Source organism: Stegostoma tigrinum, chromosome 4, assembly GCF_030684315.1.
Source record: "Stegostoma tigrinum isolate sSteTig4 chromosome 4, sSteTig4.hap1, whole genome shotgun sequence".
Lineage (NCBI taxonomy): Eukaryota > Metazoa > Chordata > Chondrichthyes > Orectolobiformes > Stegostomatidae > Stegostoma > Stegostoma tigrinum.
Window position 1 is genome coordinate 27,885,198 of NC_081357.1, and position 15,888 is coordinate 27,901,085.

The window sequence follows — 15,888 nt, forward strand, 5'->3', positions numbered from 1 at the left end:
TTGTTCAATAAACTAAAGCAAGCTGAAATAATATGTTAACGTAATTCAACAAGAGTGCCAACGGGGAAAATAACAGTTTTACAAATAAAACAAGTCATCAAGATTCTTGATCAAGTGCCTTGTTGCAGTCCATCAATCAAGGCGTTTGGGAAATGGAGATTCAAGGACAATACATAAACTAAACACAAGAGATGTTCAATGGGTAGACAACAGGCTTCAGTCCATCAGAATTTCTGACCACCCATAAAATATTTACACTAAAGCATTGTTCCCTTTGCTATTTCAGAAAGAAAATTGAATACAATGGCACTAATATTTTATAGATCAAGATACGTTTCACATATTCAAGGATTTAAAGAAACAGTATAAATGATCAATGGAACAATGAGTTCAACACACATCTGGAGTACACCTCCTCAAACACATGCCTAGTCCCTACCTCCAAACATCTGGGCACTGACAGGAGGCAACTCATTTTGTAGGAAATACTGTTGAATTAGCCGGGGGAGGAGGAACGGAGGAAGGAGGAGGCGAGAAATCTTTCTTCAACTAGAATAAAATAGTGAATGTAACGGTGAGGGGAAGTGACAGCTGTCTTTCGACGAGCCCGCACATTATTAACGGAAAACGAGCCGAAAAGTTGGGGGGGGGGGGGTTGGTGGCTAAGAGATTTAATGATTAAAATTAAGGTTTGGTCGGTATCTTCAGAGTCCGGGTACTGTAGTCGCAGCCTCTTCATTTCACTTTGACAATTTAATTATAGATCTGCCCCTGACTGATTTAAAGACAGCACCAAATCGCTATAAATGCAGTAAGATGCCCACTCATTAACTCCAGCCAGCATCACTGGATCACCAAATCTGCAAATCAGACCTGCTTCTTTTTAAATTATTGTTGCAATACGTTATATGGATTCGACGTGTTATCGTTAAATGGGGAAAGGGGGAGGAAGCAAGAGACGCATAAACCTCTGAGAGCATTTCAGCTTTGATTTTTAAAAGATTTTTTTGGTACAAAAACATACCACGGCTATTTGAATGCTGCTAGACGTCCGACCTTTATTATTATTATTATTAAAACACTGGAGACAAAACATCAACAACAACAAGAAAAGCCAGACAGATGGGACGCGGAGCAATTGGTTCAGACCGAGCCCCCGGTTGAAAGCAGAGACAGGAAGCCGTACCTTCATCTCCTCGTTTATTTCCCTCTTGACGGGGTGAGCCGGCTTTCTGCTTCTCTTGTTTTCCGGCGGTCTGCCCTCCTTCTCCATCTCTGCCATGGTTTATGTGTGTGTGTGTGTGTGTGTGTGTGAGAGAGAGAGAGGAGGGAGGGAGAATCCACTCAACCTCCCTCCTCCACCCCGAGCTGTCACAAAACCTTCTCTCCCACCGAAATGTGACGCCGGCGACTTTAGCCCGTGTGTTGGATTTCTTTTTTGTTAATATGAGGAATATGTTTTTCCTCCACCTCTCTCTCTCTCTCTTCACCCCCTCCCTCAATGGTCGGCTGTCATTGTTGAGGTGAGGAGAGCGGCAGTGGAGATATGCCTGTTAACACCAGAGAGGACTGCAGCTGGACAGCCGAGTCAGCCATCTTCTAAATCACACACCCCCCCCCCCAACCCTTCTATCTCTCTATTCCTCGCCCCCTCCCTCCCTCCCTCTCTCTCTCTCGGAGTTTGCAGCCGAGCGGGCGGTGAGACGCCACTGATTTGTGGACAGCCCACTTTTTGCAATGGGATGAAACACACATTCACGGAGAGAGACAGACAGATCCGGAGAGAGGGAGGGAGGGGAGGAGAGGGCAGGGCAGGGCAGGGGAGGAGTCTCCTCCCTCTCTCTCTGTCTCTCTCTCTCCCCCCCCCCCCCCCCCCCACACAGTCTGACAGCAGCAACCAACGCCATGTTGCTGAGGTGACTATGGCCCTCTTTCCGCTCATTCATAACCCTTTCCCCACGCAAACACACATAATCGCGACACTCGGCTTCCTTTGATCTTCGGGATAACTTTAACCGGGGATGTAAATCATTGTCCTAGCTCCGCTCCCATTCCGGTCGCCGTCTTAAAGGATCATGTTGATCTAGTACAGTATATCTTTTTTGCTTCTTATTTAAAGCATTTGAATGGCCCGTTCAGGATGAGTCGGGCTGGGGAGCGTGTGGGCTTTCACGGGCGGCTCTGTGCATTGAGCAGTGCTGCTGGATTTTCAGGTCAGTCCGGGATTTGTACTTTCGACAGTCTGAGGGGCCAGTTGGTGGTTTGTGAGTCGCACCTTTACAAGGTGCTATTTCGCTTACACTTTCACGCATGCCCCGCCAGTTGCGGTGCAGTTTTGTATTAGAAAGGTGCAGCCTTCATACAATCGACAATGCCCTCCCTTTTTGTTCTGATTTGCGAACATTGAGATGACAACAGCAGTGGTCAACACTCAGCTAAGGGGCTCATTCTGGGGAATGCTTTACGATACAAAGCAGTTTGCCGAATAATTTTCGTGGAAATAATACCCTTTAAAATCGATGCAATGAAAATGCTCGGGCAATCTGATGATTTGGAGTGCCCTGACTGATATGTCTGCATATAAAATAAAGCAGCCACAAGCAACGAAATACACCTGCACAGGTAACATCAGCGGATAGTGACAATCATAAAGCCATCCTGATCAGAGAAGTCTTCTAACTAGACTCAACTCTGTAAATAATGAAATATTGTCTCACTTACATCCAGTGCCGTAGCTCACTTTGAAACCTTAAAGAGTACTCGTTGCAAGAAAAGTTTTTTTGGCCAAATCCTCTTCCGCTGTGTGATAAATCCATGACGTGATGATACCAATTATACTGAAATACAAGACCGAATACCTGTACACATTTGGCGTCCCAAAAGAAAACTGCGCAACAGCAGTGAACAAAATCAATAGAACGTTAAATTATTTACTCAACATAGGAATTAGATTCAAATCACTAGAGGTTCCGCTCAAAGTGTGCAGTGGTCTGATCGGATCACACCTTTAATCTGCTGTCCCATTCCGGTTATCAGGGCACAGGGGACATGTTCTGAGACTGCAGCAAGGGTGCTTAACGCAATCGGTGTTCTTGGGAATGCTGGAGGATTGGGGGTGTTTATAATATTTAAAGGAGGCATCTTATAGAGATGTAGAAGATCGTGGAGGTTATGGGCGACTGAAAATTAAATAGGAAATTTATTGATTACATGTTCAAATGAATAAATGTAAGTTCAGAAGTTCTTCTTCACAAACGGAGTGTTCGATAAAATAAAGCAGAGGCACATAAAAACAAATTATGTGGCACTGGCTGGGTGCCTGCTGGGTGCTTCTGAATAGCAGAACTAGGATGAGCCAAATTGCCGACTTCACCTGAGTCGCAGTCCTGATTATCATAACAAAAATTATATGTTGTTTTTCTAGATCTTTTCTTTCCCATTAGGGTGTTCACAATTATTTCTTTTATATTGTCAATTCTAACATAACAATAAACTATCGCTATTGATAGGAGGGATTTTTTAAAAATAGAACAACAAAAAGGAGACAATCTCTGGCAGAAGAAACGGTGAAAGAGAAAATAAAAGGTTTGCCCAATTCAAAGGACTGCAGGAGAATTTTCTCAGAGCTGAGCTCAATAAAACAGTTTCCACACTGTAGGGGTTCTTAAAAAATTCTAATTCTATTTCTAATTCAGAGATATAAATGTTAGGAATCATTTTGCTATCATTCTTACAATGCGTCCTATGACACCTGGCAACAATCAAAAAGATAATACAGAGCTAATGTTTTGGTGTAAGCATAAAGCATGAAAAATCAGCTCTAAAGATGTTAGCCTAAACAATTGGGGGGATTTGTGCAATGATATAATTATGTTCATCCTACTTTTCCCAATTTAGTAAACTAGATTGAGGTTCATCAAGGAAACAAAAGGATAATTAGAAACATGGAAACAGAGAGTGGTCAAATGAATGAAAGAAGGTCATAATTTGAAGTAGATGAATGGTTGACTAGGACAAAAGATCAGGCACATTACCAACATTTCAAACCTAGTCCGCTCTACACATGTCAAATTTTACTGAAATGTCTCTAATGTTTGTTTAGAGACAGGACCCTGGATTTTCCTTCCTTGGCTATGTTAGATATTTCTTTTCATATTCTAGACCTAACATTTTCAAAGTCTAAAAGAAAAGTAGTGGGGAAAATATTTTGATTATGATGTTTTCCATGTTAAAGATTTGTGTTTTTTTCTTTCCAAATCTGTCTGTGCTTTCAGGAAGTATAGCTAAAAGGTTTTAAATTATGAAAAAGAGTGGTTAACAAAAGAAGGAGGGAAGCAGACACACACTGTAATCCAGAGATTACAGATATTAATCTGTTAATCCAGAGATCCAGGTAATGCTCTGGTGGGGTTAAAATTGTTTCAGAGTTAGTAGGAAATGCAGATGCTGGAGAATCTGTGATGACAAGGTGTGGAGCTGGATGAGCACAGTAGGCCAAGCAGCGTCAGAGGCGCAGGAAAACTGACATTTTGGGACTAGACCCTTCCTGAAGAAGGGTCTAGGCCTGAAACGTCAGCCTTCCTGCTCCTCTGATGTTACTTGGCTTGCTGTGCTGATCCAGCTCTACACCTTGTTATCTCTAATTCTCTGGTGACCCAGTTTGAATCCCACCAGATGGTAGACATTGATTTCAATAAAAATAAATCTGGAATAATGACCATTTTTTTTGGAAAAACCCATCTGGTTCACTGATAGCTTTCAGAGAAGGAAACTCTCATCAGGTCTAGCCTACAAGTGACTCCAAAACCACAACAATGTGGTTGACTCTTAGCTGCTTTCTGGGCAATTAGGGATAGGTAATACATGCTGGCCTGGCCAGTGATGTCTTAATTCAGTTAACAAATGAGAAACCATCAAAAGAAGAAAGAAGGAAGCTTACCTAAGGTTGAGGAAGCAAGGATCAGACAGGGCTCTAGAGGTCTACAATGTAGCCAGGAAGGAACTGAAGAATGGATTTAGGAGAGCTAGAGGGGAGTATGAGATAACCTTGGCTGGTAGGATCAAGGAAAATGCCAAGACTTTCTATACTTATGTGAGGAACAAGAGGATGGCCAGAGTGAGAGACGGTCCAATCAAGGATAGTGGAAGGAACTTGTGCACAGAGTCAGAGGAGGTCCTTAATGAATACTTTGCTTTAGTATTCATTGAGAGGGACCTTATTGTTTGTGAGGATAGCATGAAACAGGCAGATATGCTCGACCAAGTTGATGTTCAGAAGGAGGATGTGCTAGATATTTTGAAAAACATGAGGATAGATCAGTCCACTGGGCCAGATGGGATATACCCAAGGTTACTACCGGAAGTGAGGGAAGAGATTGTTGTCCCTTCGGCAATGATCTCTGCATCCTCACTGTCCACTGGAGTAGTGCCAAGAGATTGTCATTCCCTTGTTCAAGAAAGATAATCGGGATAATCCTGTAAATTATAGACCGGCCAGTCTTCTGTGGTTGGCAAATTATTGGAGAGGATTCTGAGAGATGGTATTTATGCTTATTTGGAAAAGCACAGTTTGATTAGAAATAGTCAGCATGGCTTTGTGAGGGGCAAGTCATGCCTCACAAGCCTTATTGAATTCTTTGAGGATGTGATAAAACACATCGCTGAAGGTAGAATGGTGGATGTGGTGTTTATAGGTTTTAGCAAGGCATTTGATAAGGTTCCACATGGTAAGCTCATTCAAAAAGAAAGGAGGCATGGGATTCAGGGAAATTTGGCTGTCTGGATACAAAACTGGCGGTCCAATTGAAGACAGAGGGTGGCAGGAGATGGAAAGTATTCAACCTGGAGCTTAGTGACCTGTGGTGTTCCACAGGGTTCTTTCTGGGACCTCTGCTCTTTGTGATCTTTATAACTGACTTGGATGAGGAAGTGGAAGGGTGGGTTAGTAAGTTTGTTGATGACATGAAGGTTGGTGGAGTTGTGGACAGCATAGAGGGCTGTTGGCGCTTGCAATGGGACATTGACAGGATGCAGAGCTGTGCAAAGAAGTCACAGATGGAATTCAACACAGAAAAGTGTGAAGTGATTCATTTTGGAAGGTCGAATTTGAATGCAGAATACAGGGTTAATGGCAGGATTCTCGACAGTGTGGAGGAACAGAGGGTTCTTGGGGTCCATGTCCATAGATCCCTCAAAGCTGCCACCCAAGTTGTCAGGGTTGTAAAGAAGGCATATGGTGTGTTGACTTTCATTGGCAGAGGAATTGATTTTAAGAGCCGTGAGGTTATCCTGCAGCTCTATAAAACCCTGTTTAGACCACACTTGGAATATTGTGTTCAGTTCTGGCCACCTCATTATAGGAAAGATATGGAAGCTTTAGAGAGGGTGCAGACGAGATTTACCAGGATGCTACCTGGACTGGAGGGCAGGTCTTACGAGGAAAGGTTGAGGGAGTGATGGCTTTTTTCATTGGAGCAAAGAAGGATGAGAGGTGACTTGATAGAGGCTTACAAGATGATGAGAGGCATAGATAGAATGGATAGTCAGAGACTTTTCCCAGGTCAGAAATGACTGTTACGAGGGGGCATAATTTTAAGATGATTGGAGGAAGGTATAAGGGAGATGTCAGAGGTAGGTTCTTCACACAGAGAGTGATGGTCGTGTGGAATGCACTGCCGGCAGTGGTAATGGAGTCAGATACTTTAGAGACTTTTAAGCGGCTCTTGGACAGGCACAAGGAGGATAGTAAAATATAGGGTATGCAGGGTAGATTGATCTTAGTAGGATAATAGGTCGGCACAACATCTTGGGCTGAAGGACCTGTACTGTGCTATATTGTTCTATGCTCTATGTTTCTATGTTTAATAGATTCCAATGCAGTGAATATCTCCAGTTGTGTGAATATAGCTCAGCCTTAATGATTATCTCTGATTCATCAATGCTGGTTAACAAAAAAATTCAAGTAAAATACTCCCAATTGGTCTGGAAGCAGATCATCTTACTAATACCAACAAAAGAAAATAATTTGTTTTTGAGTTTTGCAGGTGATGACAATGTACCTAACAATTAGTTACTTTTGAAGTGCATTTCTAAGTGTATTACAATGCAGGCAAACATGACTGCCTTAGGCAGATATTACAATCAGCAACTGAAACAAATAACTGGTTAATCTATGTGGTGATATTGGTCAAGGATCACTTGTTGGCCAGGACTCTGACAGAACTGGACTTCTTTGAATATCTCTAAAAGATAGTTTACATCCTCCTGAATAGACAGTTGGTTGAACATCTCATTGGAAAATGGCACATCCAACAAGGCAAATACTCCTGTATTTTTGCAAGACACTTGATAATGGTAACGGATTTGTTCCATGCAAACCTGTTGACTGATGTCACCTGAACTCGGTTTCATTTCCAAATTTTCCTAATATAACAACAAAAAAATAGTGATGATAGTTATAAATGTTTCCAGCAATAATGGTTTCCAATTTGTTTTTATGAAAATAGTTGATACAGAGTTCCCAGCTGGATAAACGACAGTCTCCATCTGCTCCATGTATCACAATTGGTACACACGGATACTACTCCACTAAAATAACTTGTAAAATCTGTGGAGCAGGCCCTCAGGATAAATACGAAGTGTTAAGTCTAGGTATTGTTGGACATATATCTGGAAATACTTTGCTGACACTAATTCTGTCTTATTCTATTTTCTAAGGTAATTCAGTCCATATATCTTTGGGTTACCCTTGGGAAAATACTTCATTTTAAATTCTTTGTGAGATGTTTTCTTTTGCATCTTGTTGTGCAACACTCCCTTCTTGATCAGTGCTCAGTATCATTGTGAAAAATCTTTTTCACCTTTTTCTCATCAGCTTCATTCAAAATTTGATATGACCATGTCATTTCGCCATTTAACCTTCTTTGCTTTAAGGAGAATAATCTGAGCTTCCTCAGTCTGTGCTGGATGCACTTGGATCTGAGCCCTAAAATCATTCTAGCTGCTTTTTCTGTACTCATTGCATACTATTCTGTAAATAGAGCCTCAAAAATCAGCTGTAGTAATCCAACTACGATCTTATTAGTGCATTGTAGCACTTGATTTCCATTCAACATCTTTTGCTATCACCTTAAAATAACATTGAGCTTGGACAATAGTTCCACTGTCCTTCCAGTTATCTCTCACCATAACACAAGAACCTTATGGCTATTTATCTCTTATTTTTACTTTTAATTAGGATTTTAAACTTTTCAACACTATATGTTTATTTATTGCTGAGTGCCAGAAAAAGAATTCTGTATGCTAAATGCTTTGCCACAGATTCACATTCATAACTGTGTAAGTGCCTAATTTTATTTGCCCCACAGTCTGATCATTTCAAAGGAGACCATAGCTAAGAGTACAGGGCTGATGCAAAATTAACATTCCAACATGTAAAATCGATGGGCAACAGAACCGAACCATGACCATTTATTGCTTGTCTTTGCCAATCTTTTTCTCTTATCCCACCTCACATCCTCCATGATAACAATGCTGGAGCCCTCCAAGGATGCGTATCAGCCCCCTACTGTACTCCCTGGACACCCACAACTGTGTTGCCAAATTCCGAATGAACGCCATCTACAAGTTAGTTGACGACACCACTGTGTTAGAACAGATATCAAACAATGACAAACCAGAATACAGAAAGGAGATAAAGGGCTTGGTGACATGGTGCAATTATTAAAACCTCAGCAAACCTAAAGAACTTCAGAAAGAACGGGGGAGCACACACCCCCATCTATACCAACGCAGTTGAGGTTGAGAGGGTTGGGAGCGTCAAGCTCCTAGAAGTAATGATCATTGACAGTTTGTCCTGTACTTCTCAAATAGATATGATGGTCAAGAAGACACAACAATGCCTGTTCTTCCTCAGGCAGCTCAGGAAATTTGGCACATCCATAAGGTCCCTCACCAACATCTACAGATGCACCATTGAAAGCGTATTGTCCAGGTGCATAGCAGCCTGATATGGCAAATGCTCTGCCCAGGATTGTAAGATATGACAGAAGGTGGTGCGCACAGTCTGGACCATCAGGGAAGTCAACCATCCATCATGGACTCCATTTTACATGTCTTGTTGTTGTGGAAAAGCTGCCAATATCATCCCAATATCATACCAGACCCATCCCATCCCGGTAATGCTCTCCTACAACCTCTTCCATCAGGCAGTAAATACAGAATTGCTTGAACACACGCACTAGCAGCTTCAAGAACGGCTTTTCCCCTGCCACTATTAGGCTGATGAATGGACTCCGTAACTTCAAATAGTGCTGATCTTGCTAACGTTGATCTTGCCTAGCACAAGCCGTGTGTGATATAATCTGTATGCCTCTGTCTAAAGCTTCTTAATCACCCCATGATCTGTATGTCCTTGCCTATTTTGAACTGCCTGTACAGCTCATAAACAAAGCTTTTCACTGTACTTAGGTGCATGAGACAGTAAAACAAATCAAATCTTTGTTTTCTACCCTATTTCTGCAGCTTTCATATGCATTCTTGAGATTTGTTTTTCACCATTGATATTATTTTACTACATGTTCCTTTTACAAAGTTTTACCTATTTTATTCAAAGATATTCAATCTTCAATATACTGTCCTTTTTGTCAGTATATGATTTACACCCATTCTATCATCTTTCTATATTTCTCCTGCTGATCCATGGTTCAGTTTGCTAATACTTCCTTCAAAATTATTTGGGCAAGGCTGTCCCTTTATCTTGTCTGAGTCAAACTCCAACAAGAGTATTGCATCCATTTTTGATCAATGCATCTTGACATTGAAGGGGGTGTAGCACAAAGTTACCAGATTGATGCTGGCATAGTGATAATGTCACTTGACTAGTAATTCAGAGGCTCCAGCTGAGGATAATAGTTGACATTACACAATGGCATTCAATGTAAATTATAGTAATAAGATCTTTAGTTTAAAGTTATTTACAGTACTGGTCACCATGAAGTGGTTATAAATTGTCATAAATACCCACCTGTCTCCTGAATGCCCTTTAGGGAAGGAAATCTGCCATCCTTAGTTCTGGCCTACGTGTGACCCACTACAATGTGGTTCACACTTAACTGCCCTCTGAAATAGTCCAGCAAACCTCTCAGTTCAAGGGCAAATAGGAATGTGCAGCTAATGCCCACATTGTAAAGAGAAAAAATGATGGTGGGGCCAAAGCATTGTTGTGGTGATAAAGGGTTAAATTAGATGGCAGGTTGTGTGAAATTTCTCTGTATTCACATATGTATAGAAGACTAATGAGTTATTTAATTGAAATATTTCTCAGTATGTGGATAAAACCAGCAAAGTTAGTATTTATTGCCTGTTCATAGTTGCCTTTGATGAACCACTTTCTTCCCACTACAACCTGTGTAATGAAGGTACTTCCAGACATTGTAATGGAAGAAAATCATTTGACCCAGTGACAATGAAAGCATTGATAAAAGAATTTGAGGTGTAGAACTACCGTAGTGTGATTGAAAGCTCAATGACCAAATGGCCAAATCCGATTCTTATGTTTGTTCTCCACATTTATTGGTTCTGATACGAACTTTCTCTTTCAACTGCATTAGGTCATATACACCATTTTGGCACTCATATTTATGATTGCAGAAGTGATTCTCTGCTCTTCTGATCTGAATTTTCTATTGCCCCTGTGTGTGGAACCCTCCCTCCCCCTGAACAATGGGGGCAATGTCAACTGAGTCAGTATGAATGATGAGGATAGAACAATTAAATTATTAATGTTGAGAAAAAGAAGTTTGATCTTCCATCCAGAGATTGTAAGAATTACAGATTCTGGAGTCAGAGATAACACAATGTGGAACTGAAGGAACATAGCGGGCCAGGCAGCATCAGAGGAGAAGGAAAGTTGACGTTTCGGGTCGGGACCCTTGTTCAGAAAAAAAATTTCTGTATGTAAATCTCCTCCCTTGCACTTCTGTTTATGCTCCAGTGATCTAGAAATGCACCTTGCTTTCATATCTAGCACTGTACCCACCAACTAATTTACAACACTATTTAAAGCATTGCTTTAACCTGGGTGATGGACTTTACCAGTCAAAAGGAAATGTGTTATAGTAAACCTGCTGGGGCAAAGGGGAGAGTTCTGCTTTGAGGACTTTTCTCATCGAGCAGTCTTCACCAGGCAGATGGAAAACAGACCCAGAAGGAGAAGAGAAAGACCAAGGGAAGAGCTCCTCAACATCCCAGCGAGAGAACAGGATGCTGATTGTGAACATACTTTGGCCAGGGAAAAGAATGGAGCTGCTGGTAAGGAAATGGAGCTTGGAGTGGGAATTAAAAACAATGGCTTCAGTCTTCCCAATATCTAAGTGGAAGAAATGTTTGTTCATCCAATAATGATTATTGAAAAGCAGTCTTATAATTTAGCTGCAGTGGATGGGCTGAGTGCGTTAAAACTGGGAGATGCTAATGTTGTGATGCTACTATGGCATTAAGAGTTGTAATTTGTCCTGGTTATTTTATGGAGAGTTGCGACAGAGGTGCTGAGTGGGTTGTTCCAAGCCAATAATGAAAGAGAGTATGACAGGGGTGGGAAAGATTTTGATTATGTTGTTTGCTTTCCCAAGGCAGTGACTTCACTGAGGTGAACTGGAAAGTAGAGAGGGGGGAAAAAAAGAGAGAGAACTCAAGCATTTTGCTTTTACAGGGAGAGATGTATAGCAGCTCCCAAATACAAATGGTTACTGGAAGTTAAACTAAAGTCCTCATTCTGTGGGAACTTAACTCCACCCCTTCATGCTGCTTCTATTGTTCCAATTTTAAGAAAAGCAAGGCCCCATAAGCTGGTTATTTTATTGGCTTGGAACAAACCACTCAGCACCTCTGTCACAACTCTCCATAAAATAACCAGGACAACTTACAACTCTTAATGCCATAGTAGCATCACAACATTAGCACCTCCCAGTTCTAACGCACTCAGCCCATCCACTGCAGCTAAATTGTAAGGCTGCTTTTCAATAATCATTATTGGATGAACAGACATTTCTTCCACTTAGATATTGGGAAGACTGAAGCCATTTTTTAAAATTCCCACTCCAAGCTCCATTTCCTTACCAGCAGCTCCATTCTTTTCCCTGGCCAAAGTATGTTCACAATCAGCATCCTGTTCTCTCGCTGGGATGTTGAGGAGCTCTTCTCTTGTTCTTTCTCTTCTCCTTCTGGGTCTGTCTTCCATCTGCCTGGTGAAGACTGCTCAATGAGAAAAGTCCTCAAAGCAGAACTCTCCCCTTTGCCCCAGCAGGTTTACTCTAACACAGATATAGCTTAGCCTATTCTTGGTGAGTGTGTGAATCCTTCAGTGTGGACCTGACCTAGCCCTGACATGGCTTTTCCAGTGTGCATGGGCATCCTAAACTTCCTTGGCCCCAGCACAGCTATTCCAGCGTGGAATTGGCCGAGCCCCTGCAGTCTTCCCCTGGCTTCACCTGTCCTGACTATTCCTTTTTGAGCCTGGCACTTTATTGTTATATTGGATTTCTGAACCCTTTAGGCTAATGGCCATGGGAGAGTTACTCATGCCAGCTTACCGTTGCCCATCTGCCCACCGTCATGAGGGTTAATTTTAGGTTTGATAGATTCACCCTGTACTTCATGAGTTTTGAACAAAATACCTTTACAACTTAAACAATGTTTTGATGGTCATGCTCACGTTTAATGTGAAAGTTATGGTGGTTTGTTCAAGCACAGAAATGAAAGGTGATAGTTTGGGTAGTTAGTCATTTTCCACTCAAAGGCACTGGACAAAGCATTGAATTCATTCCAGTGAGTAATGAAAATATGCTTTCTCACAGCTAAGTTGTGATAAACAGCATCAAAATATGAACAGCCCTGTCTGATAAGTTAAGGAACTGTATTCACATTTGGAGTCAAAACTCAGCCAACTGCATTCAATTGGACCTAAACTGTGCTCTCCTGATAAAGGTGTACAAAATGATGAGAAGTATAGATAGAGTGGACAGCCAGAGACTTTTTCCTATGGTGGGAGGCAGCTATTACGAGGGGGTATAGGTTTAAAATGAGTGGAGGACGATATAGGGGAGATGTCAGAGGTAGGTTCTTTGCTCAGAGAGTGGTCGGGGTGTGGAATGCATTGCCAGAGAGGGTAGTGAAGTCGGCCTCATTAGGGGCATTTAAGCGGCTATTAGATTTGCATATGAATGATTGTATAGGTTAGGGGTGGAGGTTAGATAGACCTTAGGTTTAGGGTTAAAAATTCGGCACAACATTGTGGGCCGAAGAGCCTGTACTGTGCTGTACTGTTCTATGTTCTATGATCTTTCACTAATATCTCTTGCATTATGGACACAGCTGAAAAATCTGTGGAAAGAGTAATAGATCCAGCTGTTTGTATTTGACTGAATACAGAATGATGTCACCTGGCAATTTCACATTAAGCTAGGATGACGGAATAGTCAGTTTAATCTAATCCTACTGACAGTAATGGAGGTGTCACTCTGACTTTGAGCATGCTCTCCTTATGCGACATTTCCTGGAAACATTTTCAGAGACTACAGCGTTCAAGAATGTGAAATTTCTTTTTCCCAAAGCAGACCTAACCTCTGTTGGATTTAGGAAATCCAATTTCAATCATTCAGTTTTGTAACTGATGAACTTGCAAAGTGCTTTTTAAGACATTGTCTCCCTCCAGATGCATTATTTTCAATGCATTCTACTGAACTTAAAACCAACCATATATAAAAATTGAATGGTTCAGGAAACTGCTTTGAATATTTTACGCAGAATCTTCTGCTGATGGATCATTTTCTGGGTTCCAGCCCAAAAGGGTCTGCAGTTGGCCTTCAGGCATAGACAGTTTAGTGGCACGGTGTAAAGAAAAAATTCCCTCCCTCATGTCAGCAAAACAACATCAACTTCAGGAAGCAGAGTGGAGGGCACGCCCCTGCCTGTATCAATGGTGCTGAGGCAGTGATGGTGGACAGCATCAAGTTCCTAGGAGTGATGATCACCAACAATCTGTCCTAGTCTATCCACTGTGATGCGACAGTCAAGAAAGTAGACCAATGTCTTTACTCTTCAGAAGGCTAAGGAAATTTTCATAATGACTCTTACCAATTTTTACAGATGCACCAAAGAAAGCATCCTATCCCCATACATCACAGCTCGATGTAACAACTGCTCTGCCCAAGGCCGCAAGATATTACAGAGAGATGCGAACACAGCCAAGACTATCACACAAACCAGCCTTCCACTGACTTGGTCTACACTTCCCACTGCCTAATGATAGCAGCCAACATGATCAAAGACCCCTCCCACCCCAGTTATGCGCTCTTCCAGCCTCTTCCGCCCGGCAGAAGATGCAAAATCCTGAAAACACGTACCAAGAGATTTAAGAACATCTTCTTCTCTGCTGTTATCAGATGAAAGAGTGGGCCTCTCATATATTGAGTTAATCTTTCTCTGCACCTTCTCTTGTAGCTGTAAAACTGTATTCTGCATTCTGCCCTATTGTCCTGATGAGCTTACATAAGGTATGATTGTTTGATCAGCACTCAAAGAACACTTTCCACTACATCTTGGTATGTGTGACAATAATAAATCAAATCAAATTATTGGCCTCCATGTTAGCTGTGCAGTGCAATACAGAATGAGTTCCTGTGACCACACTAGGGATAGCTGGGCACTTCTGCACCAGAAAAGCAACGTGAGAGCACCGCATTGTAGATCTACTCTCAGAAGAGCAATGAAATTCTGTAATGACGGTGAAGACAGTAAGGCCGTCATAGGTGAAGGGGGAAACCATCTTGTAGGATTCATTTTGGCCACAGAAGTGTAGCTTTTCACATCTGTAATTGCCTGTTTTCTCATATGTAGCCCATAAAGAGCTTTAATGGAAAATTAAGTAACTGCAATAACAAGAGGGTCTAGCTTTAATCTAGATGAAAGGAAAATTGAGGATAAGAGTTAAGTGTTTTCTTTTAGGACAAAGATTGCTCAACACCTGAACCAGACTTTCTCCTAGCATGCTGAACACAGACAACCATAGAGACATTTAAGAAACAGTTGAATTAAACAATGAGATAGTTCCATGCCTTTCTTAGGGAACTCTGAATGTCATACTGTATCATCACCAAGACTTCATGCTTCTACTAGATTGCTGTTGTCCATCCATTCGTCACACCATCTGCTCTGAAACCCAATCTCAGCTCAAGAATTTTAATTCCATGCCTTCATTACTGGCTTCTGTCTGCTTCGACTCGGTGGTTGCACTCACATCTCAGGATTGGAAGGTTTGGGTATAAATCCCACATCAGATAAAACTAGGATGAATTTTACCAAAAGGTAGTTAAGAGTCAATTTCAGGGAATTTGAAGGACGGCTTCTGTCAGTGAGTTTTAAAGGTTTTCTGATTCAATTCTCCGCAATTTGCCTCTTAACATGTGCACCGCATCTCAGTAGCACCCCACACTTATGATCTTGCACTCAGAAATGACAGATGTATACACCACTACTGGCACCTCCTGGGATTCCTGCCATTTGTGCCAAACTTAAGGCCCAGCCTTGAATCACTGTAAGTGCTGTCAGCCAGGGGCTGTCCTTCGTAGTAAAAGGTAAAACCACCTAGACCAGTCAAGTTGCCATAGGGCCGTTCTCTCATTAGCAAGGGATGATGGTTGGTGGTTTAACCTGAGGGTCACCATGCTGCAGTTGAAGGGAAAAGTTGAGAAGGAGAGTCCTTCATGGTGATCTCGGCTGGTGTGGAAATTGAAGCCATGTGTAGGCATCATTGTACATTGCAAACCCACTGTCCAGCCAACTGAGTTAACTGGAATGAAAAAAAAACACTTCTAAGGGCTCATAGGCAGC

General features: G+C 41.7%; 2 protein-coding genes across 12 annotated transcripts in view; one reads left to right on the top strand and one right to left on the bottom strand.

Annotated features, from left to right (window-relative positions):
* sobpa (sine oculis binding protein homolog (Drosophila) a) overlaps positions 1–2,799 on the bottom strand; it is a 338,847-nt gene extending 336,048 nt beyond the window's left edge. For 8 of the 9 annotated variants that reach the window (XM_059645246.1, XM_059645244.1, XM_059645245.1 and 5 more), the window contains exon 1: positions 1,187–1,612. In XM_059645246.1, coding sequence (XP_059501229.1) covers positions 1,187–1,282 — 96 coding nt within the window. In that variant the 5' untranslated portion in view covers positions 1,283–1,612. Of the gene's footprint in view, positions 1–1,186; positions 1,613–2,721 lie in introns of those variants that run through there. The other variant, XM_059645243.1, reaches the window with a different exon arrangement.
* The window catches only part of pdss2 (prenyl (decaprenyl) diphosphate synthase, subunit 2), a 257,335-nt gene continuing 242,586 nt past the window's right edge, over positions 1,140–15,888 (top strand). Inside the window, exons 1-2 of one of the 3 annotated variants that reach the window (XM_059645248.1) lie at positions 1,140–1,219; positions 2,120–2,213. The gene's annotated coding sequence lies outside the window, so the exon portion shown is untranslated. The remainder of the gene's footprint in view (positions 1,220–2,119; positions 2,214–15,888) is intronic. The other 2 variants (XM_048530440.2, XM_048530442.2) reach the window with 2 other exon arrangements.